Source organism: Rhinoderma darwinii, chromosome 1, assembly GCF_050947455.1.
Source record: "Rhinoderma darwinii isolate aRhiDar2 chromosome 1, aRhiDar2.hap1, whole genome shotgun sequence".
NCBI classification, from domain to species: domain Eukaryota; kingdom Metazoa; phylum Chordata; class Amphibia; order Anura; family Rhinodermatidae; genus Rhinoderma; species Rhinoderma darwinii.
In genome coordinates this window covers 36,393,659-36,419,102 of record NC_134687.1, presented here as the reverse complement: position 1 = coordinate 36,419,102, position 25,444 = coordinate 36,393,659, and the positions used below count along the sequence as shown (strand labels likewise).

Genomic DNA, 25,444 nt, shown 5'->3' with positions numbered 1-25,444 from the left:
ATTGTGGCGTTATTTAGTGTGAAGGTCGGGTGCCTGGGGGATTTTGAGTTTCTCTTCTGGAACACCATGATGTTGGTTTTCTTGGCGTTGATGGGTAGTGCCCACGTGGAGCTGAATTTTTCTAGGATTTGCAGGTTGTCTTGGAGACCTTTCTCGGTTGGTGATAGTAACAGAAGGTCATCTGCATACAGCAGGAATTTCACCTGGGTGTCATGGAGGGCGAGACCTGGTGCTGAGGAGGATTCCAGAGCTGTGGCCAGTTCATTGATGTAGATGTTGAAGAGCGTTGGACTGAGGCTGCAGCCTTGTCTGACTCCTCGGCTCTGCTGGAAATCAGCCGTTCTTCTCCCGTTCACCTTCACGCTGCATCTGTTCTCTGTGTAGGAGCTTCTGATGACGTCATAGGTTTTACCTCCTACTCCGCTCTCCAGCAGTTTCAGGAATAGGCCCGGGTGCCACACTGAGTCAAAGGCCTTCTTAAAGTCCACAAAACAGGCGTAAATCTTCCCATGCTTTGTATTGTGGACGTGGCTCTTGATGAGGCTGCGCAGGGTGTAGATGTGGTCAGTGGTGCGGTGGTTTGGCATGAACCCAGCTTGGCTTTGGTGGAGGACATTGTGCTGGGAGAGGAAGCTGAGGATTCTCTTATTCAGGATGCTGCTGAACAGTTTCCCCAGGTTGCTGCTGACACATATCCCTCGGTAGTTGGCCGGGTCGTACCTGTCCCCACTCTTGTGGATTGGTGTTATAAGGCCTTGGTTCCAGATTTGCGGGAAGTAGCCGGCACTCAGCACTATATTAAATAGTTTGACTATTGCGGCCTGTATTTCTGGCGGGCTGTGTTTTATCATTTCTGGTGAGATTCTGTCTAGGCCGCTGGATTTTTTACACCTTATGTCTGAGGTTCTCTCTGTTACTTCTTGCAGTGTTATTGGTGCGTCCAGGGGGTTTTGAGAATCTTTAAGTGTTTCCTCCATCGCCTTCAATTTTGATATTATTTGTTTTTGTTCTTGGCTTTGTTCTTCTTTCGGGATATCTTTGTAGAGGTCCCTGAAATATTGGAGCCAGATGTTGCCATTTTGAATATGAAGGTTGTTTTTCTTGCAATTTTTGCCCATGTGTTTCCATAATTCCCAGAACGAGTTGTCATGGAGGGCATCTTGGAGTTGGGTAAGTTTGGTGGAGATGTGCCTTTGTTTTTTCTTTCGGAGGATGGTCTTGTATTGCCTCTGTATGTTGCTGTAGGCCTCCTTCAGACCGGTGTTGTTTGGGTCTCGGTGCTTCTTATTTGAGGCATTTCTTAGGGTCTTCCGTACTTCTTTGCACTCACGGTCAAACCAACCGTTAGGATGTATTTCTTGTGGCCTCTTGTAGTCACATCTTTTCAGGTCAGACTTCTCTGCCATGGTATAGAATATATTATTGAGGTCATTTACGGCCTGATTGACCCCTCCTGGGCTTGTCTCATACACCTTGTTGTAGAGGTTGTGAAGCATCTCCTGCACTTCTGGTCTGTTCATTGTCTCTTTATATTTTATAGTTGACGTTTTGGACCATTTATAAGATGGGGGCAGGTTGAAGAGGCCGGTTTGATGTGGTTTTTGTGCAGATGGTTTGGTTGTGGATTTGATGTATAGAAGTAATTGGTTGTGATCTGACAGGTGCGTTTGTGGAGTGACTATGAGTGCGCCAATGTTTGCGGGGTCCATGTCCGTGATGGCATAGTCTACTACACTGCTGCCTACATGGGAGTTTAGTGTATACCTTCCTAAAGAGGAATCTATCTATCTATCTATCTATCTATCTATCTATCTATCTATCTATCTATCTATCTATCTATCTATCTATCTATCTATCTATCTATCTCATATCTATCTATCTATCTATCTATCTATCTATCTATCTATCTATCTATCTATCTACATCTATCTATCTATCTATCTATCTATCTATCTATCTATCTATCTATCTATCTATCTATCTATCTATCTATCTATCTATCTATCTATCTATCTATCTATCTATCTATCTATCTCATATCTATCTATCTATCTATCTATCTATCTATCTATCTATCTATCTATCTATCTATCTATCTATCTATCTATCTATCTCATATCTATCTATCTATCTATCTATCTATCTATCTATCTATCTATCTATCTATCTATCTATCTATCTATCTATCTATCTATCTTTCTATCTATCTATCTATCTATCTATCTATCTATCTATCTATCTATCTATCTATCTATCTATCTATCTATCTATCTATCTATCTATCTATCTATCTATCTATCTATCTATCTATCTATCATCTATCTATCTATCTATCTATCTATCTATCTATCTATCTATCTATCTATCTATCTATCTATCTATCTATCTATCTCATATCTATCTATCTATCTATCTATCTATCTATCTATCTATCTATCTATCTATCTATCTATCTATCTATCTATCTATCTATCTATCTATCTATCTATCTATCCCTATGTGTACAAAAATAAGAAGCTGTTTTCTTTATTCGCCCTAGTGCAATGTTTCAGCTTTAATGCTGGAGCCTTTTTCAAGCATCAAAAAGGCTCCAGCATTAGAGCCGAAACGTTACACTAGGGCGAATAAAGAAAACCACTCTTTTACTCTTAAATCGAAGTGCTGCCTATTTTCGTACACATATGGACTAAATTGGGAACTTTGGTGGGATCCCTGAGGCGTGCACCCACCTATAATTTTTGCTGGTGCTGCTGGACGGTGGATATTTTTATTTTATTCATCTATCTATCTATCTATCTATCTATCTATCTATCTATCTATCTATCTATCTATCTATCTATCTATCTCATATCTATCTATCTATCTATCTATCTATCTATCTATCTATCTATCTATCTATCTATCTATCTATCTATCTATCTATCTATCTATCTATCTATCTATCTATCTCATATCTATCTATCTATCTATCTATCTATCTATCTATCTATCTATCTATCTATCTATCTATCTATCTATCTATCTATCTACACTCCTCAACATGGAAATTGCAACATCAAAAAGGAAAAGTTGTGGAATTGTTAAAAATCACAGGATCGATAGACATGTTAATGATAAGCAAATGATAAAAAAAATGGAAATAAAATATTCCAAACATCTCGATTAATTTAGTATCGAGTATGAGCGCCACACACAGAAATAAACTCACTTACACGCCTTGGCATGGTATCAATGAGGTTATTAATGGTTGTCTGAGGAAAGTTATGCCACGATAAATGCACTTGGGCACGCAAATAATAAAGATTGGCTGCTGGCAGCTCCCTTTGATTGTGTCGACCAATGACGTATTAGATGTGCTCGATGGGAGACAAGTCTGGAGACACTGCAGGCCATGGTAGCATTACTGAAAAAAACAAATCTTGACCCATCCAGCGCTGCTAACTACCGACCAGTCTCTAATCTGCCCTTCATCTCCAAACTCCTGGAACGCTTGGTCTACTCTCGCCTTCATCTATCTATCTATCTATCTATCTATCTATCTATCTATCTATCTATCTATCTATCTATCTATCTATCTATCTATCTATCTATCTATCATCTAGCACACAAGAAAATAAGGACAGCACACTGCGAACACGAATGCCACCTAAGCCACTAAATATAAATAAATATGCATTACTGCTAAATCTACTTACAATAGGGAGGTTCTTAGTGCACATTTTGATCAAATTGTGTGAGCCCACCTGCCACGACAAGGCAACCTCTATGAGGTGGGAACCTATGCTGCACATACACCCAGAACTGGGACTAAGCCTACATATATCTGGGGATGGTAGGAACCAGCATTAAACTAATTAAAATCACCCAGGGCAGAATGGGAGGAGTGCAAGATCAAAAATGGAGGCAGTCGCTAACCCCACGTATATGAATCACATAAACAACACAAAAGTTTGAACAGCACATTCCATCAAAATGAAACAAAACTTGTATACAGGTGCAAGAACGCCTGTGACTGCAAACTTATACAGAACACAAGAAAATGGTGTCAGCACACCGCGAACACCACTGACACCTAAGCCACTAAATATAAATAAATATGCATTACTGCTAAATCTACTTACAATAGGGAGGTTCTTAGCGCAAATTTTGATCAAATTGTGTGAGCCCACCTGCCACGACAAGGCGACCTCTATGAGGTAGGAACCAACGCTGCACATACACCCACATATCTATCTATCTATCTATCTATCTATCTATCTATCTATCTATCTATCTATCTATCTATCTATCTATCTATCTATCTATCATCTCATATCTATCAATCTATCATCTAGCTATCCTGATTTTAAGTGTATAATACAGTGCATCCATTATTTCATAGAATATTTCTTCCTACAATATAGTGCCATTTTAGGAATAATAATAATAATATATTCTAAGATTTTTTTTTCCGTGAATGATTGGGTAACTTGGTTGATTATTTTATACTGTAACTTTGTCACACTTGTGGCATATTGTATTATTGACTTGTGTTAATATATCCCATCTGTGGTTTGTCTGATGTTACTGTGTAATCATGCAGCGCATCTACCTTGCAGTGTGAAGCAGAGATGTCTAAGTGAGCAAAAGAGAAGAAGACAACGGGCTACAAAGAAAATCAGTATTTTTATAGGATCATTTGTGGTATGCTTTGCGCCCTATGTTATTACAAGGTCAGTATGGCATTTATCTTAGAATTTTTTGCAATGCATTTAAACTATAAAAGGTTGGCACACATGTTAATAGAGCAATACCAATGGATAGATAAAATCTTAGAGATGGTGTGTTAAGCTATTCAAAAAATAGTGTCTAGATTTCTAGCAGTAATAATGATGTATGGAATGATGACCATTTGGCTAAGTACAGTAGCACAAAAAAGTGCCTAATCTATACATTGAGATATTATAAAAGACCATGGCACGGTAGATTTACCCTTCTACCCCTTCTTGAACTTTCATATTTTTATTTAAAAAAAAGATTATTATCAATCAACATATATGTGTCTCATAGTAAGTCCACAACCAGTTCCAATTCCCATAGAAAGCAACGTTGTATGTGGTACATGACTGCCATGACAGGCATAACTATAGTGTTATTTTACATTTCATGTGTTTATTTGTCAATGAACATGTATCTACCTCACACAATATTTGTTTTGTCCTCCACTGGATCAACATAGCAAGATAATATTAGGATGAAGTGATATTTTATGTCTTTATTTATATCTTCTTTGTAAGGTTTGATTTGCAAATGTGTATATTTTAACTCTTCAGACAAATTTTTTATTTTTATTCTAAATCCCACTAGATACACCCATAATTTCCTTAGCCCACTTGTACTTAGAAACATTGATGGATATTCTATAACAATTTACATAAATATTTATTTTCTGTTGCTTATATAGCAGCAATATATTCTGCATCGCTGTACAGAAGTTGTCAACCTTCATATTAGTCCCTGTCCCCCAATGGGGCTCATAATCTTATCTCCCTATCCCATGCTAGGGCCTATTTCATAGGTAGCCAATTTACAAATCTGTATGTTTTTGAAGTGTGTTAGGAAACCGGAGAACCTGGAGAAAACCAACCAAATATAAGACTAATATACAAACTCTATGCAGATTTTGCCCTTGGTTGGACTCAAGCCATGGACTCCAGTGCTGCAAAGCAACAAGGCTAACCACTGAGTCACCATACTGCCCAAATAAATATAAGATAATATTACAAATAATTGTATTAATGTATCAAAATATGTATCCTGTTTGGATATGAGAGTTTTTGCAAGAATGTTAATATTATTACTCATTACACTCCACAGATTAGTTGAATACTAACCATTTCTACATAAAACATTGGCTCTCCACACTAAGAAAGATCATACACGTAGAAATGATGTAATGATGGATGATGGACTGATTTTCTTGCCTCTGGCTAAAATAGTACAAACGTGTGATTGATCTATAAGTTTTGACAACCAAAATGACCACAGTCCAGTAGACTTACCCCTCACCATTCTCATAAACTGTCAGCACTGTAATTATCATCTTCCTATGGTCAAAAATGTATAGATGAACCAGTAACTTCACTGGCTCCCTGTTAGATGAGAGAAAATTGACACTGCTGTATACTTAGTGCCAGAGATGCCAACCTACGTTTTCTTTTTCTGAACAACTTTCCTAAAAATAGGTGAAATTCAAAAATTTGGGGGAAAAATTGGAAAACCAAAAACATAATAAGCAATATATGTTTATAACTCAGATACTGATATGAACACATTATCAGAATTAATTCTGATCTGTAAAATGATCAATACAAACCTGGATAAGCTCCTCCACCTTCAAATATAATAAAAAAAAATGATAATGAACATTGGACTAAAGTCCACTATTTTTACAGATTATTATGAAGTTACAGATGGTAGGCAAGCATGTTGGGCACTCAATGAAAAGCTACTATTTTCAAGAAAGGTTCCACGACTAAACATTGATCTATGATAAATTGCTACATAAGTCTACGAAGTCCAAGAGTTTCCAATGAATGAGAGATCCATGGCCCATATACACCTAAATATGTATGTAGAACATCAGTATAATAATATCATCATTAAAGATGGGCATTTTTATATGTAGCAAAGTTTAACTTATGTAATTGACCTCAGACCAAAAGAGCCCTAAAGAGTTCAATGACCAATTTTATTCTATAACATCTATATCAGGATCTATATCCCCAATATACTGTGTTGCATGGTCTGCCATGTAAACAAATCTCATTTATAAGGTGTAGAGATAAACAAATCTGTGAAAATTCGCCTGACAGAATTTCAACAGAAAATATTTTTTCAATTATGGAGTCATACTTCCTACATATAAGATAATAGAGGCTGAAATACTGAAAAAATGTTCAATATTTCAGCCTCAATTGTATCTATTCAGGTATTGGTCAAACACAGGCAAAACAATTATCACATCTTCACTCATCTCTAGAATGGTGAATTGGATTCTTAACTATAAATTAACCAGACTCCTATATATGTGGGAACATCTTGTAGAGTGAATATTTGTGTGGATACATTTTCTTATACGTCATTAAGGCATTTAATATGAAGCAATTGCACACCATTGGTTATTGGAGCACAGTCTTATGGTCCCAAGTAGCATTATAGCCACAAAAAGAAGTAGGAACAGCCAGTGGCGTACAAAGAAGAGCTCGGGCCTCATAAAAAAGATCAAAATGGGCACACATTATGGCTGAGGTATCCAACCTTTTGTAGGTCGCGAGACACATTGAGTTACAACAGATGGTGTTGAGACACTGAATATTAAAAGCAAAAAGGTCTAATAAAGATATGACTGAGTGATAGTACACTTACCCTAGTATTAGCTGCCACTGATATGGTAATGTCTCTGGTACCATTAAACCCGGTGTCATTTATGTGAAATAGTTGCTAAAGGCTACCAGCAGCTGATGAGCCACGAACAAAGAGCCCAAGAGCCACAGGTGTCTACGGGGCCACTGGTTGGGGAAAAATGTATTATGGCGTCAGGTGATTTCACCTAGGAAAGAAGGGGCCAATTCCTTACCCCCTTGTTTGCTAGCAATGCGGTTCCTTGTGGAAAGGAGGGTCCTGCACAGGTTCTCGCCACATAGTAGGAAAGGACATGGAACCAACAAGGGCTGTGCTCCCTCTCTAAAGAGCCAATATGTGCAATAAAAAACGTATCCTTTTTCATATAACTTTATGATCAGGTTTTCCACTATACACCAATGTTTATTCAAGGACCCATCATCCAAAACTAAATAAACTGCTGTATTTAATCTGTATGATATGATATGAAGCATTAAGATTTTCCTTCACTGGAACTAAGGGGCCTAGGCCAACCCCTAAAAAAACAACCCCATAGCATTATCCCTCCTCCACCAAAATTTACAATTGGCACAATGCAGTCAGGCAGGTAATGTTCTCCTGGCATTCACCCATCAGACTGCCGGATAGAGAAGCGTGATTCATCACTCCACAGAACACGTTTCCATTGCTCCAGAGTCCAGTGGCGACGGCTTTACACCACTCCATCCGACGCTTGGCATTGTGCTTGGTGATGTAAAACTTGCATGCAGCTGCTCGGCCGTCAAAACCATGCAGCAGATGTTAACATCAGAGGAGGTTTGGAGTTTTGCAATTATTGAGTCAGCAGAGAGTTGGCGTCTTGTATCCACTATGTGCCTCAGCACTCAGTGACCCCACTCTGTAACTTTACGTGGTCTGCACTTCGTGGCTGAGTTACTGTGGTTCCTAAACACTCCCACTTTATAATAATATCACTCACCGTTGATGATGGAATATGTATCTAGGAGGGAAGAAATTTCATGGACTGATTTGTTACAATGTTGGCGTCCTATAACAGGACCACGCTGGAATTCAGTGATCTCTTTAGGTCGACCCATTCTATCACAAATGTTAGTAAAGGCGACTGCATGGCGAGGTGCTGGATTTTATACACCTGTGGCAATGGGACTGAATGAAACACCTGAATTCAATGATTAAGAGGTGTGTCCCAATACTCTTGTCCATATAGTGTAATTCTTTATTCATTTTTGTAAGTTTTTGGACGTGATGGGACAATGCTGCCGCTGTAAAGTAGCATGTATGATGAAGTGCTGTGAAACGTTGCACTCATTTTATCCAATCTTTGTCATCCTAAAAGGAGTCCTATTCATTTATCTCTTGGATTCATTTCAGTAGGTAGAAAAATGAGTGCAGGCAGTTTATGAAAAGAATCAGTGATGCAAGGAAGTTAAACTTCTCTACGGAAAATTGGCTACCAGTGGGAGAACTATGGTTCCCATGTGAAGCTTCAAGATAACAATAGACTTGGAAAGCAAGAGAAAAAAACATGAAAGTGAATGTTAGTAAGAGATAGTAAGGAATAAGTATCAAGATCTCGAATAATACAGAATGATCAATGTCCAACAAGTAGCATCAGGGGCGGACACAGACAGTTGAGAGCCCCGTGCAAGAACAGTATATAGGCCCTTTGCTGTCCAATATCTCATCATAGATCTCCCTCTTACGTATCCCTATCTATCAGTAAATGTTGGCTATAAAATTCATCGTCTCAGACATTTACATACAATCTAATAGACAGAAGAAGGTTACTTAAGGTGACAATGGGCTCCCGTACCTACTGGGACCCTGTGGAGCTGCACAGGTTGAACCAATAGTATGTCCGCCCCTGAGTAGCATAGTGAGATTAGCTGGCCTGGTTTGAGGTTGCTCTAGAGACTCTATAACACAATAGAGGGGCTTGGGGTCTTTTTTTTATTAGATGAGTGGTAAAAAGGACCAGTAAGATGTATTGAGCAAATGATAGCTAGAAGCAGCAGAGGGAAGATGTCTCCTGAACAATGCAGATGTTATGAAGTATAAAAAGTACGTACAGGGAGTATAGAAGCAATAGAAGTCTAAATTGTTAAAGGGATATTCCAATCATAAGTGATGGCATATTTTAGTATGGTAGTGATGGGGACCCCTCTCTACATTATTTGAATGCTCTGATTGGAAATATTGACAGGGGATGTGCTTATGAGGCAACCCCTTTAAACTTCTGTTTAAAAACCTTATGACATCAGTGTCTTGATCTCTGTGACATCATTATCTAGAACTTTTCTATTCCGTAACCCCTTAACGACCGCCAATACGCCTTTTCACGGAGCTGTGTCATAACACGGGTGTCCGGTGCAGGCTAAAGCGGGTGTCAGGCGATCTAAAGACAGCTGGGCACCTGCTCTAATGGGCGGAATTGATTTCAACATCGATCTCACTCGTTTAACCCCTTAGATGCGGTGCTCAATAGCGAGCGCCGCATCCAAGTGGTTTTGGAGGGAGGGAGCTCCCTCTCTCACCCCACCAGCACCCTGTAATGACAATCACAGCGTGGCGATGGCTTCTATGGCAGCAGGGGGCCTAACAAAAGCCCCCAGGTAAGCCTGTAGTGAATGCCTGCTAAGCCATGCCTGATGCATGACCTAGCAGGTGCCTGTCAGTTTTACACTGACAGGCAATAATACGCTGCAATAAAGAAGTATTGCAGTGTATTATAAAAGCGATCAGAAGATCGCATAGTGAAGTCCTTTAGTGGGACTAAAAATAAAGTTATCAAAAAGTTTAATAAAGTTAATAATAAATAAATGAAAATCCCAAATAAAAAAAATGAAAAACACACTTTTCCCTTATTAAATACTTTAATATGGAAAAAAAAAAAAAAAACAGCAAAAAACTTAAAAAATATAATAGAAATAAGTAACGACACTTAAAAAAAAAAAAAGTTTCATTTGCGACACATTCCCTTTAAATAATAATTTGACATGTTTGCCTATGTTGGCCACCAGGGGGGAGCACTTCCCAGAATTGCAGCAAGGTGAATAAAGCAAAGCAACCTGACTCACAGCTGCTGTAAATGTGGGAGGGAATCTCACCCCCCCTCCCACAAGTCAGGAAAAGGTGTCTTTAAATTGCTAAGCAGTGTCCGGCAGCCATTTGGGTGTGATTCTGCAGCTGGCAGAAGTTATAGGAAACACCAAAAGGCTAAGGGTATGTTCACATGCTTACTAACCAAAGGGAAAACAGCTCCTAATTTTCAGCCATTTTTTAATCAAACTCGTGTTTTTTAACGGCCGTTTTTGGAGCTGTTTTTCTATAAAGTCAATGAAAAACGCCTCCAAAAACGTCCCAAGAAGTGATGTGCACTTCATTTTGGTTGGGCGTCTTTTTACGTGCCGTTTTTGGAAAACTACGATGTAAAAAACGCCCTGTCGCCCTGTTCTGCTTCCGATTTTTCAGCTGAAAACATTGTGTGTGAACATACCCTTAGGGTATGTGCACACGCCAACTGCATTTACGTCTGAAATGATGGAGCTGTTTTCAGGAGAAAACAGCTCCGTCATTTCAGACGTAGTTGCTCATACTCGCGTTTTGCGAGGCGTCAATTACGGCCATAATTTGGATCTGTTCTTCATTGAATTCAATGAAAAACGGCTCCAATTACGTCCAAAGAAGTGTCCTGCACTTCTTTGCCGAGGCTGTTATTTTACGCGCCGTCTTTTGACAGCGACGCGTAAATTACAGTACATCAGCAAACCCATTGAAATGAATGGGCAGATGTTTGCCGACGTATTGGAGCCGTCTTTTCAGGCGTAAATCGAGGCGTAAAACGCCTCGTTTAAGACTGAAAATAGGTCGTGTGAACCCAGCCTTAGAATGATGAAAGTGAAGTGAATAACTTTTCAGTTGACCGGTTCACACGCCGTGTATTTGACATGTTTCTTTTTTGCACATTTTACGTGCAAAAAAACACATAAAAAAAAAACTTGATTACACTTGATTTTGCATGTTTTGGGGGGGATTTGTGTGTGTGTGGGGGGTGCTCGCCGCTGATTCTTCAAAACAGCTGATAAGCGGCTATGAAGTATCAGCGGCGCCCGTGCACACTCCGCTCTGCCACACACACACAGGAAAAGTCTTAAAGGGGTCATCCAGGAAAACATGGCGCCGCACCTGTCCTCAGGTCGTGTGTGGTATTACAGCTCTGTCCTATTCACTTCAATGGAGGTGAACTGCAATACCAGACACAACCTGAGGACAGGTGCGGCGCTGTGTCTCCAATCCGGATACCCCTTCTGTCCTGAGATGACCCGACGGGGGAGGCGGGTGTCAGAGCCACGCACCGCCATCACTGCAGACAGAACCACACAACCACAGCATGAGGGCAGGGCTTGTCCTGAGTGAACTGTCTCTTGTTATGGACAGATTTATAGTCACGTGAACCCCGTCTGAGGAACCGGTAACCTAGGTCCGATCACATGACAGAGGGGGATCACCAAAAATGCTGTGCACCCTCAGCCCGTCCATCCAGCCCTTTCCTGGTTATATCTGCATCTGAGAAAGCTGGATGACCACCATTACTCCTACTGGAGTGTGTTTGGGGATGTCACTAATGAACCTCTCACAGTCCAGTAGGAAGGGTAATGGTGGTCACCCAGCTTTCCCAGACCCCTGAAGTGTAAATCTCTCTAGTTGTACTGAGACTGTTTGGGAATGTGACTAATGAACCTCTCAGTCTCAGCACAACAAGAGAGATTTATCGTTCAGGGGTCTGGGAAAACTGGTGTAAAGGATCTGCCAGGCACAGCTTCGGGGTTAACTCCCAGAACTAATCAGTCAGCACCTGAGAATACATCCCTGAGACTGACTCCTGCTTCCATCATTCAGGCTGGCAGGCTTAGGAGTGGGAGAGCCTATCGTAACCTGGCCAGACTCAGCTAGCTCCCGCCCTCGGTCTATTTAAGCCTGCACTTCCTGTCCCTCGGTGCTTGTTATTGCTTGTGTTTCTTTCCTTGTGGTTTCCTGGCCCAGCTACAGCTCCTGCTATTTTTGATCCTGCTCCATACAGACCCTGGCTTACAGACTACTCTTCTGCTTTTCGTTTTGTACCTCGCACACTCCTGGCTTGACTCGGCTCGTTCACCACTCTGGTTGCTCACGGTGTTGCCGTGGGCAACGGCCCCTTTTCCTTGCTTGTGTTCCTTGTATGTTTGTCGTGTTTGTCGTGCACTTACTGAGCGCAGGGACCGCCGCCCAGTTGTACCCCGTCGCCTAGGGCGGGTCGTTGCAAGTAGGCAGGGACAGAGTGGCGGGTAGATTAGGGCTCACTTGTCCGTCTCCCTACCCCCTGCCACTACATAATAACAAGCCCATACCTAGTCTACCCCTGGTCCCTGACACCACTATGGATCCCCGTGAGACCCTGGCTCAGCAAATGCAGGATCTCTCCCTACAGGTCCAGGCCCTGGCTCAGAGGGTCAACCAGCCTGATGCTACCCTGGTAGTTCCCCTCACCGCACCTCTTGAACCCCACCTCAAGTTGCCCGACCGGTTCTCAGGGGACCGGAGGGCTTTTCTCTCCTTTCGGGAGAGTTGTAGGCTTTACTTTCGTTTAAAGCCTCATTCCTCAGGTTCTGAGAGCCAGCGGGTGGGTATAATTATGTCCCGGCTCCAGGAAGGGCCCCAAGAGTGGGCCTTCTCCTTGGCTCCTGACGCCCCTGAACTTTCCTCCGTTGATTGTTTCTTTTCTGCTCTCGGACTTATTTATGACGAGACTGACAGGAATGCCTTTGCCGAGAGTCAGCTGGTGACCTTAAGTCAGGGTAAGAGACCTGTTGAGGAGTATTGCTCTGACTTTCGGAAGTGGTGCGTAGCTTCTCGGTGGAATGACCCTGCCTTAAGGTGCCAGTTTAGGTTGGGTCTGTCGAATGCCCTGAAAGACCTGCTAGTTAGCTATCCCTCTTCTGACTCCCTAGACCAGGTTATGGCTTTAGCGATACGACTTGATCGACGTCTCAGGGAACGACAACGTGAACGTTTATGTGTTTTCTCCTCCGAATCCCCCATGATGCCTCCCGAAGCTCCGTTGCTTCGTTCCTCCCCGAAAGATTCAGAGATACCTATGCAACTCGGGGCCTCCGTGTCCCCCCAACAACGTAGAGAATTCCGCAGGAAGAATGGTCTCTGCTTCTACTGTGGGGACGACAAGCATCAAGTGAACAACTGTCCTAAGCGTAAGATTGCAGCCAGAGAACTTCCGCGTCTAAGTGATCATCGGGGAGGTCACTTGGGCGCACAGGTATTTCCCGTAAATATGAAACGTACTAAGATCTTGCTTCCCTTTCAGGTCTCTTTTGGTGGTAGGTCTGCTACCGGCAGTGCCTTCGTGGATTCAGGGTCCTCTACTAATATCATGTCTGTGGAATTTGCTATGTCCCTTGCTATGCCTCTTATTGATTTGCCTAAACCTGTCCCGGTAGTGGGTATCGACTCCACTCCTCTTGCTAATGGTTATTTTACACAGCATACCCCTGTTTTTGAACTCCTTGTTGGCTCCATGCATTTGGAGCAATTCTCTGTACCGTTGATGCAGGGATTATCGTACGATTTGGTTCTAGGTCTTCCCTGGTTGCAGTTGCATAATCCTACGTTTGACTGGAATACTGGGGAGCTAACCAAATGGGGTAATGAATGTTGTACGTCATGTTTTTCTGTTAATTCTATTTCTCCCCCTAAGGAGGCAAATACGCTACCCGAGTTTGTTCAGGACTTCGCTGATGTTTTCTCTAGGGAGGCCTCCGAAGTGTTACCTCCTCATAGAGAATACGATTGCGCTATCGAATTGGTACCAGGAGCTAAGCTTCCTAAGGGTAGGATATTTAATCTTTCTTGTCCCGAACGTGAAGCTATGAGAGTGTATATCCAGGAATCCCTGGCCAAGGGTTACATTCGTCCCTCTTCTTCTCCGGTAGGTGCTGGCTTCTTCTTCATGGGGAAGAAGGATGGTGGTCTTAGGCCATGCATTGACTACCGTAGCCTGAATAAGGTCATGGTAAGGAACCAGTATCCCCTTCCTTTGATTCCTGATCTCTTTAATCAGGTTCAGGGGGCCCAATGGTTTTCTAAATTGGATCTACGGGGGGCGTATAACCTTATTCGCATCAAAGAGAGGGATGAGTGGAAGACTGCGTTTAACACGCCCGAAGGCCATTTCGAATACCTCGTCATGCCCTTTGGGTTGTGTAATGCCCCTGCGGTCTTCCAGAATTTCATAAATGAGATTTTGAGAAATTACCTGGGGATTTTTCTGGTAGTGTACCTTGATGACATACTGGTGTTTTCCAAGGACTGGTCCTCCCACATTGAGCATGTCAGGAAGGTGCTCCAGGTCCTTCGGGAAAATAAACTGTTTGCCAAAACCGAAAAATGTGTGTTTGGGGTACAGGAGATTCCATTTTTGGGTCAAATCCTCACTCCTCATGAATTCCGCATGGACCCCGCCAAGGTTCAGGCTGTGGCGGAATGGGTCCAACCTGCCTCCCTGAAGGCGTTACAGTGTTTTTTGGGGTTCGCTAATTATTACAGGAGATTTATTGCTAACTTCTCGGTCATCGCTAAGCTCCTTACGGACCTCACTCGCAAAGGTGCTGATCTCCTCCACTGGCCTCCTGAGGCTGTCCAGGCTTTTGAGGTCCTTAAGAAGTGCTTTGTCTCGGCCCCGGTGCTGGTTCAGCCCAACCAAATGGAGCCATTTATCGTGGAAGTTGACGCATCTGAGGTGGGAGTGGGGGCTGTCTTGTCCCAGGGTACCAGGTCCCTCACCCATCTCCGCCCCTGTGCCTACTTCTCCAGGAAGTTTTCGCCAACTGAAAGTAACTATGATATTGGCAACCGCGAACTCTTAGCCATTAAATGGGCATTTGAAGAGTGGCGCCACTTCCTGGAGGGGGCTAGGCACCAGGTAACGGTCCTTACTGACCACAAGAATCTGGTTTTCCTAGAATCTGCCCGGAGGCTAAACCCGAGACAAGCTCGATGGGCGTTATTTTTTACCAGATTCAATTTTTTGGTTACCTATAGGGCTGGGTCTAAAAATATTAAGGCTGATGCACTGTCGCGTAGCTTCATGGCCAGCCCTCCTTCGGAGGAAGATCCTGCTTATATTTTGCCTCCAGGTATAATCATTTCCTCGATCGATTCTGATTTAGTCTCTGATATTGCTGCTGATCAAGGTGCAGCTCCCGGGAACCTTCCTGAGAACAAGCTGTTTGTTCCCCTGCAATTCCGGCTAAGGGTACTTAGGGAAAATCATGACTCCGCACTATCTGGCCATCCAGGCATCCTGGGTACCAAACACCTCATTACCAGAAATTATTGGTGGCCTGGGTTGCCTAAAGACGTTAAGGCCTACGTCGCCGCTTGTGAGGTTTGTGCTAGGTCCAAGACTCCCAGGTCCCGACCAGCGGGCTTACTGCGTTCGTTGCCCATTCCCCAGAGACCTTGGACACATATCTCCATGGATTTTATCACCGATTTGCCTCCATCCCAAGGCAAGTCGGTGGTGTGGGTGGTGGTGGACCGCTTTAGTAAGATGTGCCACTTTGTGCCCCTCAAGAAACTACCCAACGCCAAAACGTTGGCTACCTTGTTTGTCAAACACATCCTGCGTCTCCATGGGGTCCCTGTCAATATTGTTTCGGACAGAGGGGTACAATTTGTTTCATTGTTTTGGAGAGCCTTCTGTATGAAGTTGGGGATTGATCTGTCCTTTTCCTCTGCCTTCCATCCTGAAACCAATGGCCAAACGGAGAGGACTAATCAATCTCTAGAACAATACTTAAGGTGTTTTGTCTCTGACTGTCAATTTTATTGGGTCTCTTTCATTCCCCTCGCCGAATTTTCCCTTAATAACCGGGTCAGTAACTCGTCAGGGGTCTCTCCTTTTTTTTGTAATTTTGGGTTTAATCCACGGTTCTCCTCCGTTTCACCTGGTAGTTCCAACAATCCTGAGGTAGAGGTCGTTCATCGGGAACTGTGCACAGTCTGGGCCCAGGTTCAGAAAAACCTAGAGGTGTCCCAGGGCGTACAAAAAACTCAGGCTGATAAAAAACGTTCTGCTAACCCCCTGTTTATGGTCGGGGATCTGGTGTGGTTGTCGTCTAGGAACTTGCGTCTCAAGGTTCCGTCCAAGAAGTTTGCTCCCCGGTTTATTGGGCCATATAAGGTCATTGAGGTCCTCAATCCTGTCTCCTTCCGGCTGGAGTTACCTCCGTCTTTTCGGATACACAACGTGTTTCATGCCTCCCTCCTCAAACGCTGCTCCCCGTCCTTGGCTCCCTCGAGGAGACCTCCTGTTCCCATCCTCACCCCGGAGGGGGTGGAATTCGAGGTGGCCAGGATTGTGGACAGCAAGATGGTCCAAGGCTCCCTCCAGTACCTGGTCCATTGGAGAGGATACGGGCCCGAGGAGAGGACTTGGGTACCCGCCCGGGATGTTCACGCTGGGGTATTGGTCAGGAGGTTCCACCTGCGTTTCCCCAGTAAGCCAGGTCCACTTAGAAAGGGTCCGGTGGCCCCTCATAAAAGGGGGGTACTGTAAAGGATCTGCCAGGCACAGCTTCGGGGTTAACTCCCAGAACTAATCAGTCAGCACCTGAGAATACATCCCTGAGACTGACTCCTGCTTCCACCATTCAGGCTGGCAGGCTTAGGAGTGGGAGAGCCTATCGTAACCTGGCCAGACTCAGCTAGCTCCCGCCCTCAGTCTATTTAAGCCTGCACTTCCTGTCCCCCTGTGCTTGTTATTGCTTGTGTTTCTTTCCTTGTGGTTTCCTGGCCCAGCTACAGCTCCTGCTATTTTTGATCCTGCTCCATACAGACCATGGCTTACCGACTACTCTTCTGCTTTTCGTTTTGTACCTCGCACACTCCTGGCTTGACTCGGCTCGTTCACCACTCTGGTTGCTCACGGTGTTGCCGTGGGCAACGGCCCCTTTTCCTTGCTTGTGTTCCTTGTATGTTTGTCGTGTTTGTCGTGCACTTACTGAGCGCAGGGACCGCCGCCCAGTGTTACCCCGTCGCCTAGGGCGGGTCGTTGCAAGTAGGCAGGGACAGAGTGGCGGGTAGATTAGGGCTCACTTGTCCGTCTCCCTACCCCCTGCCACTACAGCTGGGTGACCACCATTACCCCTCCTACTGGAGTGTTTGGGGATGTGACTAATGAACCTCTCACACTCCAGTAGGAGGGGTAATGGTGGTCACCCAGCTTTCCCAGACCCCTGAACGGTAAATCTCTCTAGTTGTACTGAGACTGTTTGGGAATGTGACTAATGAACCTCTCAGTCTCAGCACAACAAGAGAGATTTATCATTCAGGGGTCTGGGAAAGCTGAGTACCACACTAACAGCGGGCATATTATCACCCAGCTTTCCCAGGACAGTTACATCATGTGTCCTTTATACAGAGTGTCCTGCACGACTACAGGGGGGCCCGTTGGGGGGGTGGGGGCGACGAGGGGGGCCCCATTTGGGGGAGGGGCCCGTCGGGGGAGAGGGGCCCGTCGGGGGGGGGCGTCGGGTGGGGAGGCCCGTCGGGGGTCACGAGAGCGGCGGTCTATGAGCTAGAGAGTGGGACATGCAGAGACACAGACCTTACCTGCAGTGCAGCTGGTCTTCATGATGGTGCCTGCTCTCTCCCTGCAAACAGCTGCTCTGCTCTGTGTGACTCTGACCTGTGTCTGCGCAGTACAGAGCCAGAGAACAGTGTCAATGGAACGGCTCCCGTTCATTGACTCCTATGCACTGTAGCTGCCGTATTCCATCTCTGTATGTGTCGTTAATCGACACATACAGAGATGAAAAAAATGGCAGCCCCCATAGAGAAGTAAAAGTTAGAAAAAAGAAAAAAGTAAAACACAAACACACAAATAAATAAAAGGTATTTTAATAACATACTAAAAGCAATATTATCTAAAAAAAATAATTTCCGCGACACCCGTCCTTTAAGCCTAAAATAGGCTGGTCACTAAGGGGTTAATGTAGACTACCATTTGGACTTCCATTTGATATGAGCATTACTTGTATAGTGTAAATAGTACAAATCCTGACATGTTTCCTCAGATCTAATCTTAGGCATGCATCAACTTGTCCATTAAGATTATTTGAATATAGAGTTTTGATGGCTCAGCATTCACATACATAATGCACATGTTTCTGATCAGCAAATCTGGAAATGAATACATTGTATAGAAAGCATGCAACATTATAGTATTTTATGAATTTCCTGTAAGATTTTTTTTTGTGGATCCACCCAATTATTGCATAACAGGACCACTAAATATTGTACATTAAAGATGATAATTATTCATCCATGCACAATTTTGGCCTCTTTAAAGAGGACCTGGTAGCTCTCCTGCGGGTGCAGTAAAGAGGACCTGGTAGCTCTCCTGTGGGTGCAGTAAAGAGGACCTGGTAGCTCTCCTGTGGGTGCAGTAAAGAGGACCTGGTAGCTCTCCTGTGGGTGCAGTAAAGAGGACCTGGTAGCTCTCCTGTGGGTGCAGTAAAGAGGACCTGGTAGCTCTCCTGTGGGTGCAGTAAAGAGGACCTGGTAGCTCTCCTGTGCGTGCAGTAAAGAGGACCTGGTAGCTCTCCTGTGGATGCAGTAAAGAGGACCTGGTTGCTCTTCTGTGGGTGCAGCAAAGAGGACCTGGTAGCTCTCCTGTGGGTGCATTAAAGAGGACCTGGTAGCTCTCCTGTGGGTGCAGTAAAGAGGACCTGTCCACTCTCCTGACATGTCTGTTTTTATACATATTTGTATTCCTCATAAAATAACTCTGGGGCACCTTTTTCTAGAACTCTGCATTGTGCTGTTCCTTCTTTATTACTCCTGGAAATGTATGAATAAACTGACAACTTGGCGTTACCATTATTAATAGGGTGTGTCCCTACACAGACTCACACTATTCAGTCAATGTCCAATCAGTGGTTGGAGTGTCAGACTTTGTAGGGACACACCCTTTTGACAAGTAGAGTGGTAATGCCCAGCTTTCAATATATTCATACATTTCCAGGAGGAATAACAGGGGACACAGAGGAATGAGCTGAAACATTACATAGAGCAATAACGATTTGACTGATATTGAGTGTTGCCTACCGTCTACACGTGCTAATTTGTTAGCCTGCATAGAATCCAGTGGCTCAGTGGTAAGCACTTGCAGCACTGGAGTTCTGGGTTCAAATCCATCCAAGGACAATATCTGCATTGAGTTTGTATGTTCTCTCCATGTTTGTCCCATACTCCAAAAACATGCTGCTAAGGAATTCAGATTGTGAGCCCCACTGGGGGACAGGTAGTTAGGAAAACTTCTGTTGTCACTATATTTGTAATAAATAAATCAATAGATCATGGTCATTCAATGTCACATGGTAATTGTACACCGCCATATATATTTTCAGAGATTTGAATAAAAACTGGTCAGGGACTATGTTGATTTTTTTTAAACCCAAGTAGGAGGAGAAGCTAGCTACTTCCTCCTTCAGTCATTTTTCAACTACACGATACCCGATTATGTTTCACACTTTACAGTATTAGATTCAATCAAACATGTATATACACAAAAAAAAGGGATAGGAGGGGATAGTTCTCTCACTGGAGAGCAAAGAGAGGAAAAGGAGAGAACCTTTTGATTGACTAGCCGACAGAGCAATTACATACAAAATATACTTTATGTCCCAGACACTGAAGACAGAAGAAATATTAGAAACATACAGCTAAGGCCCCCTTCACTTTATGATTTTGCCCTATGTTTAGCGTGTACATCAGGAAAGCTCCCATTGTACACACTAAAAGTATCCATAGGCCTCCGATACCCTGTCGGAATCCAATAGAGTGTCCTCCATTGGTCTGGTATAAGTCACTAAAACTTTTTGCTTTCTATTTAATCGCCCCTGAAATTTGATTTGGTCCAATTAAATTTTCCGTCAATCACAAACAGCCCGATTGCCCTTTCTGGCTTTCTGATGTCTTCTAGGACTGTATCCAAGTTGAACACAGTACTAGAAGACATCAGAAAGTTAAACAGGGCAATCGGGGCACTTGCGATTCCACCCCAAAAAAAATGGGCAGGTGGTGAGTGTGTTTTTTTTTATCTTCTCTTCTCCCCTCTTTTTTTCCTATAATCTGTACAATGTGGCCGTCGATCGCCCACTGCTGCCATTTTTCCGGTTACTGCACTGCAGACCCCAAAAGTTTTGAATTTCGGCAAAGCCACTTTTGGGAAATTCGGACCGAATTTGATTTGTGCTGAATTGGTTTGTTCATCTTTAGTCATGACCTATCTGTTATACGAATACCATTATAGTCTTTGGGTGATGGATGCAACTGTCACAGGCTACGTTTAATGTATACGTCGGGAGCATTTTCCGGCATAAACGTGGAACGTAGACCAGTTAATGTGACGTGAACAGGGCCATAAAGGGGTTTTCCCACAAGGGACATTTATGACATATCCACAGGATATGTCATAAATGTAAGACAGATTCAGGTCTCACCTCTGGGACCCACACCTATCTCTAGAACGGGACCCCCTAAAAGCCGTTCTAGCTTTTTGTGCTCACACTTACTCCCAGCCATTTCCTGATTACATGGTCGGGAGTTACGTAAACAGCGTAACTCGCTGAGCTATGCTGTTTCCGTAACTCCCATAGTAGTGAATAGCAGTTACAGAAGCAGCGTAGCAAGCGAGCTATGCTGTTTCCGTAACTACCATTTAGTTCCATGCGGCTTACGGAAACAGTGTAGCTCAGCGAGGTCAGTGAGCTACACTGTTTTCTCCTTCACGGTCGGAAATCAGCCGGAACACAAAGAGGTAGAACAGGGTTTAGGAGCCCCATGCTAGACATAGGTGCGGTTCCCAAAGGTGGGACCCGCATCCATCTGACATTTATGACATATCCTATGGAAATGTCATAAATGTCCCTCATGGTAAAACCTCTTTAATTAACAAGAGGTAGAGACTACACACAGTTACTAAACATAAGGACTTGAGAACACGGTCAAGGTTTTATATTTGGCTGTAAAGAGGTTGTTCTGTGATTTTATTTGACATTTCTCTGTTAGAATTTTTCAATTCATATGCCGGGCAGCTCCCACCACCACCACATTTTGTGTGAACTAACAGATAATTATAATAGTCAGTCCCTTTAATAAACTCATGTTACATAGATGTGAGTGTGAAGGTAGAATGGGAGAATTATTTCCTTGTCTTGTTTGGCGGACGTTATTGATCTAAACATACAAAATATGGATTCCCTCATAAACCTTTAAAGAAAGACGTGTGGTATACCACTGACCCAGTTGACTACACCAGTGGGACCCATGAAATTAAATCACACTATTAAATGTCTGCCTTTAGCTTTATGAATTCATGACAGATTGACGATTACAGAATTTATTAATAAGACCCCTTATTCTTTAAATAATCAGATGTTGCAGAAATTTATAAAGTTAATGAACATTACTTTTAAAGTATACCTCAACCTTTTCTAAACATTGGTAATCACTTTATTTTTTTTAGTTAATTTATACTCTGTATATTGTAGAACAATATTGAATTTTCTACCTGGAAACAATCACCAAAAATACTAGCTGCTGTTAACGGATCTTGTTCTATTATTTATTTTGGTTAGTACTTTGACTGCACAGGGGTGTGAAGTTCTGAATGAACTGTGGGTATGAAAGGTTCATTGTCTTATCATGATCTCTGTTTATACTGAAGCTTTTTTTCAAGTTAAATTATTCAAAACTCAAGGACAGAAAACATTTTTACGGATAGATTAAAAAAACATAATGAATCATTAAGATTATAAGTAATATATGTCAATAGCTTAGAATAATTATAATAACACATTAGCAGCATGTACTGCTAAAAAAAATTATAAATTATAATTACAATCCCAAAAATCTGTGCACGCTCCTGTAACATAAAAAAATAAATCACGGAAGCATTTATTTTTTTTATTTTTTTTATAGACACTGGTTATTAACCCTGGATCCAGCTTCAGAAGCCCCCAATGATCTGTGGTTATTACCAGGGGGAAGCTTTGGCCTTTCATAAAATACATGGATATATTTTAAGCTTGTTAATATGTGAATTACTGATGCAGGTATGACATAATATGTTAAGCAGACAGTAAGATCTGAAGCTCCTGAGTCCCAATGCAAAAATATGTAACAGGGCCCCACCTGCCATGTGCCATTTATAATACTGGTGTTTTTATATGTGTCAGAGGGACCATTAGGCCATGTCCGTCACCAGGGCACAGGTGCGACTTCTACCCCCTATAGCTAAGCTCCTGATCCTCCAAGAGGAATAGTAGTCAAAAAATATGTAGGCTTAAAATTTTTTATTTTAACATACAATTTGGCACTATTATTTTGGTTATTATCATGAGAATAGTCTTCATGTTGGTTATGTAGCCTACCTTACAAATTGTTTATGGGCACTCAACAAAAATAATACTGCGGCAAGCAAATATTAGGCTTTTGTGGCACATGAAGAAATAACCTGTGGGTGCACACAGATTGCAACGTAAACCAGAGTTCGAGGGCCAGATGTGTTCTAGAATTGCTGCTACTGAATACCAATTACCAAGCGAACACTATACTTAGACAATTTAACTAAATAATCTTTCTTTGGGTTTAGAGACAGAATCTTTTATTTTTTTTACTTACTTGAAAGTGAGTAAAATGTGTATCAATTATATCTTTTAATTGCTTAGTAATCCAAGAGGTATTGAAACTCAGGGAACAACGCAAACGTTAATAATCTTATTACAGTGAAGAAAAGGAGATAAATGTAATCTTCGAATTATATGTGATCAATAACTTCTTTGTAAGATTAAGGCCACAAGCACCACACCAGTTATGAGCTGTACGAAGCTGTAGTAGAAATCAATTGGATGCGGTATTACAGAAATATTCTCACGGGACTATTTTACAAACCAATCCATAAAGGGACGTGGTTTATGCTGATGTTAATAAAAATGGGCGTTTCTGGGGGATTTGGGAGTCGTTCTTACATGAAGCAGAGCCAGGACTTAAAATGTCTCACTGTTTGAGATTCAAATGTTGAGAGTATGACTACTATTGCTTACACTTCCTGTAATGATGGGGGTAGGGAAACAGACAAGTGAGCCCTAATCTACCCGCCACTCAGTCCCTGCCTACTTGCAACGACCCGCCCTAGGCGACGGGGTACAACTGGGTGACGGTCCCTACACTCAATAAGTGCACGACAGACAAACAACAAAAGAGAACACAGAACCTAAGGGAAACGGGGCAGTTGCCCACGGCAACACCGTGAGCAACAAGAGTAGAAAACGAGCCGAGTCAAACCAGGAGAGTACGAGGTGCCAAACGCAGAGCAGGAGAGTAGTGAACAAGCCGAGTCAAACCAGGAGAGCACACGGTACCAAACGCAGAGCAGGAGAGTAGTCAGCAAGCCAGGGTCAATACGAAGCAGGGACAAATAGTACAAGAAGCTGCAGCAGGGCCAGGAAACCAACAGAGAAGATTCACAAGCAAGGAGGAACAGGAAAGGCAGGTATAAATAGACAGAGGACGGGAGCTAGCTCCGTCTGGCCAGGCTGTGATAGGCTCTCCCACTCCTAAGCCTGCCATCCTGAGTGGTGGAAGATGGAGTCAGTCTCACAGACCTAGAAGCAGGTGCAGACTGATTACCTATGGGCGTTGATAAAGAAGCTGTGCCTGGCAGATCCTTTACACTTCCATAATTATTTTTCATGCCCACTCTCTATGCATCACATTTGATTCTTCACTCTCTTTAAACCTCCCTTTACCCTTTATACATTAACCAGTCGCTGCGATTTCCAAGTGAATTTGTCATCATAATATGCTGCCCGGTGGTCTAAGATTAAAAAATACTGTGGCCAAAATTCGGCAAAAAAACAAACTCTCTAGTGCTCCTGAATCCTTATGTTCAAAGTTCATCAGTTTTCTCTTCAGGCGTCTCCAATCTTTTAATTCGGAAGCAGAAGCGTTTGTTATTTTGAATATTGAGGGAGGGACTGCTTGTTCCCTCAGTCCCCTGTGCTGGACCATTTACTACCCCCTTTCCTCCATCTTATTCCCTTTCTGCCAGTCATAGTGTGAGTTGTTTCTGATTGTCACACCTAACAGGCAATTTACTGCTGAACTGTGACATCACTACGTGTAAGGTCCTGAAGTGGCCGTAGCTAGACGTCTTCTAATACAGCATGTGCAGATCACAATGAGTAACTAAATGTAGGTAATTACATGTTATTTCCTTACAAAAATATTGGGATTTTTCTATTTAGTTTCATATTTACAAAAGTGACATGTTAGGGCCGACATAGTTGGTAAAACTGATGGTAAAACTGTCCCTCTGTTATTAATGTGTTTACTATAGTTTTTGTAGGGGTTAATTCAAAATGGCTGCGCTTTTTTGCCAAAATGTCCACCCCAACAATACAGAAAAATATCTCTATGGCTACTGCTTCTGATTTATTAACCACTTTCCAAATGCACATGTACAGAATATGTACAGTACATGGAAGAAGTGGTTTATTATTATGGTATATTATTGGATCCGTATATACATATACATGATAGTTGGCTCACGGACATTTGATTTGTGCCCACCAGCCTAGCTGTGGTTGAATGGATGTGATTGACAGCCACTCAGTGCACTGGCCATGATTGGAGATGACTAGGATCCTGGCAGATTAATCGCTTCAGCACTGAGATCAGTAGTGACCGCGATGCCGTCATAGGGGGAGGACTCCCTTACACTGGTAATTGGTGGCCCAACGGCATTCTGCTTGAAAGGTGTTATAGATCATATGATAAAAAAGACAAAAGGCCTAACAAATGTCCCTATGTCTGTCCAGTGATGCTGCCTGCTAGCACATACCAGTAGTATGACAGTGCATTACAGTTAAAAATAAATAAATCATAGTTAAAATCTTCTAATGGGACGATAAAAAATGTG

General features: G+C 42.7%; 1 protein-coding gene across 2 annotated transcripts in view; it reads left to right on the top strand.

Moving 5' to 3' along the window:
* Positions 1 to 25,444, top strand: part of GPR78 (G protein-coupled receptor 78) — a 47,400-nt gene that overhangs the window by 8,259 nt on the left and 13,697 nt on the right. For both annotated transcript variants that reach the window (XM_075848996.1, XM_075848997.1), the window contains one exon: positions 4,599 to 4,712. In XM_075848996.1, coding sequence (XP_075705111.1) covers positions 4,599 to 4,712 — 114 coding nt within the window. The remainder of the gene's footprint in view (positions 1 to 4,598; positions 4,713 to 25,444) is intronic.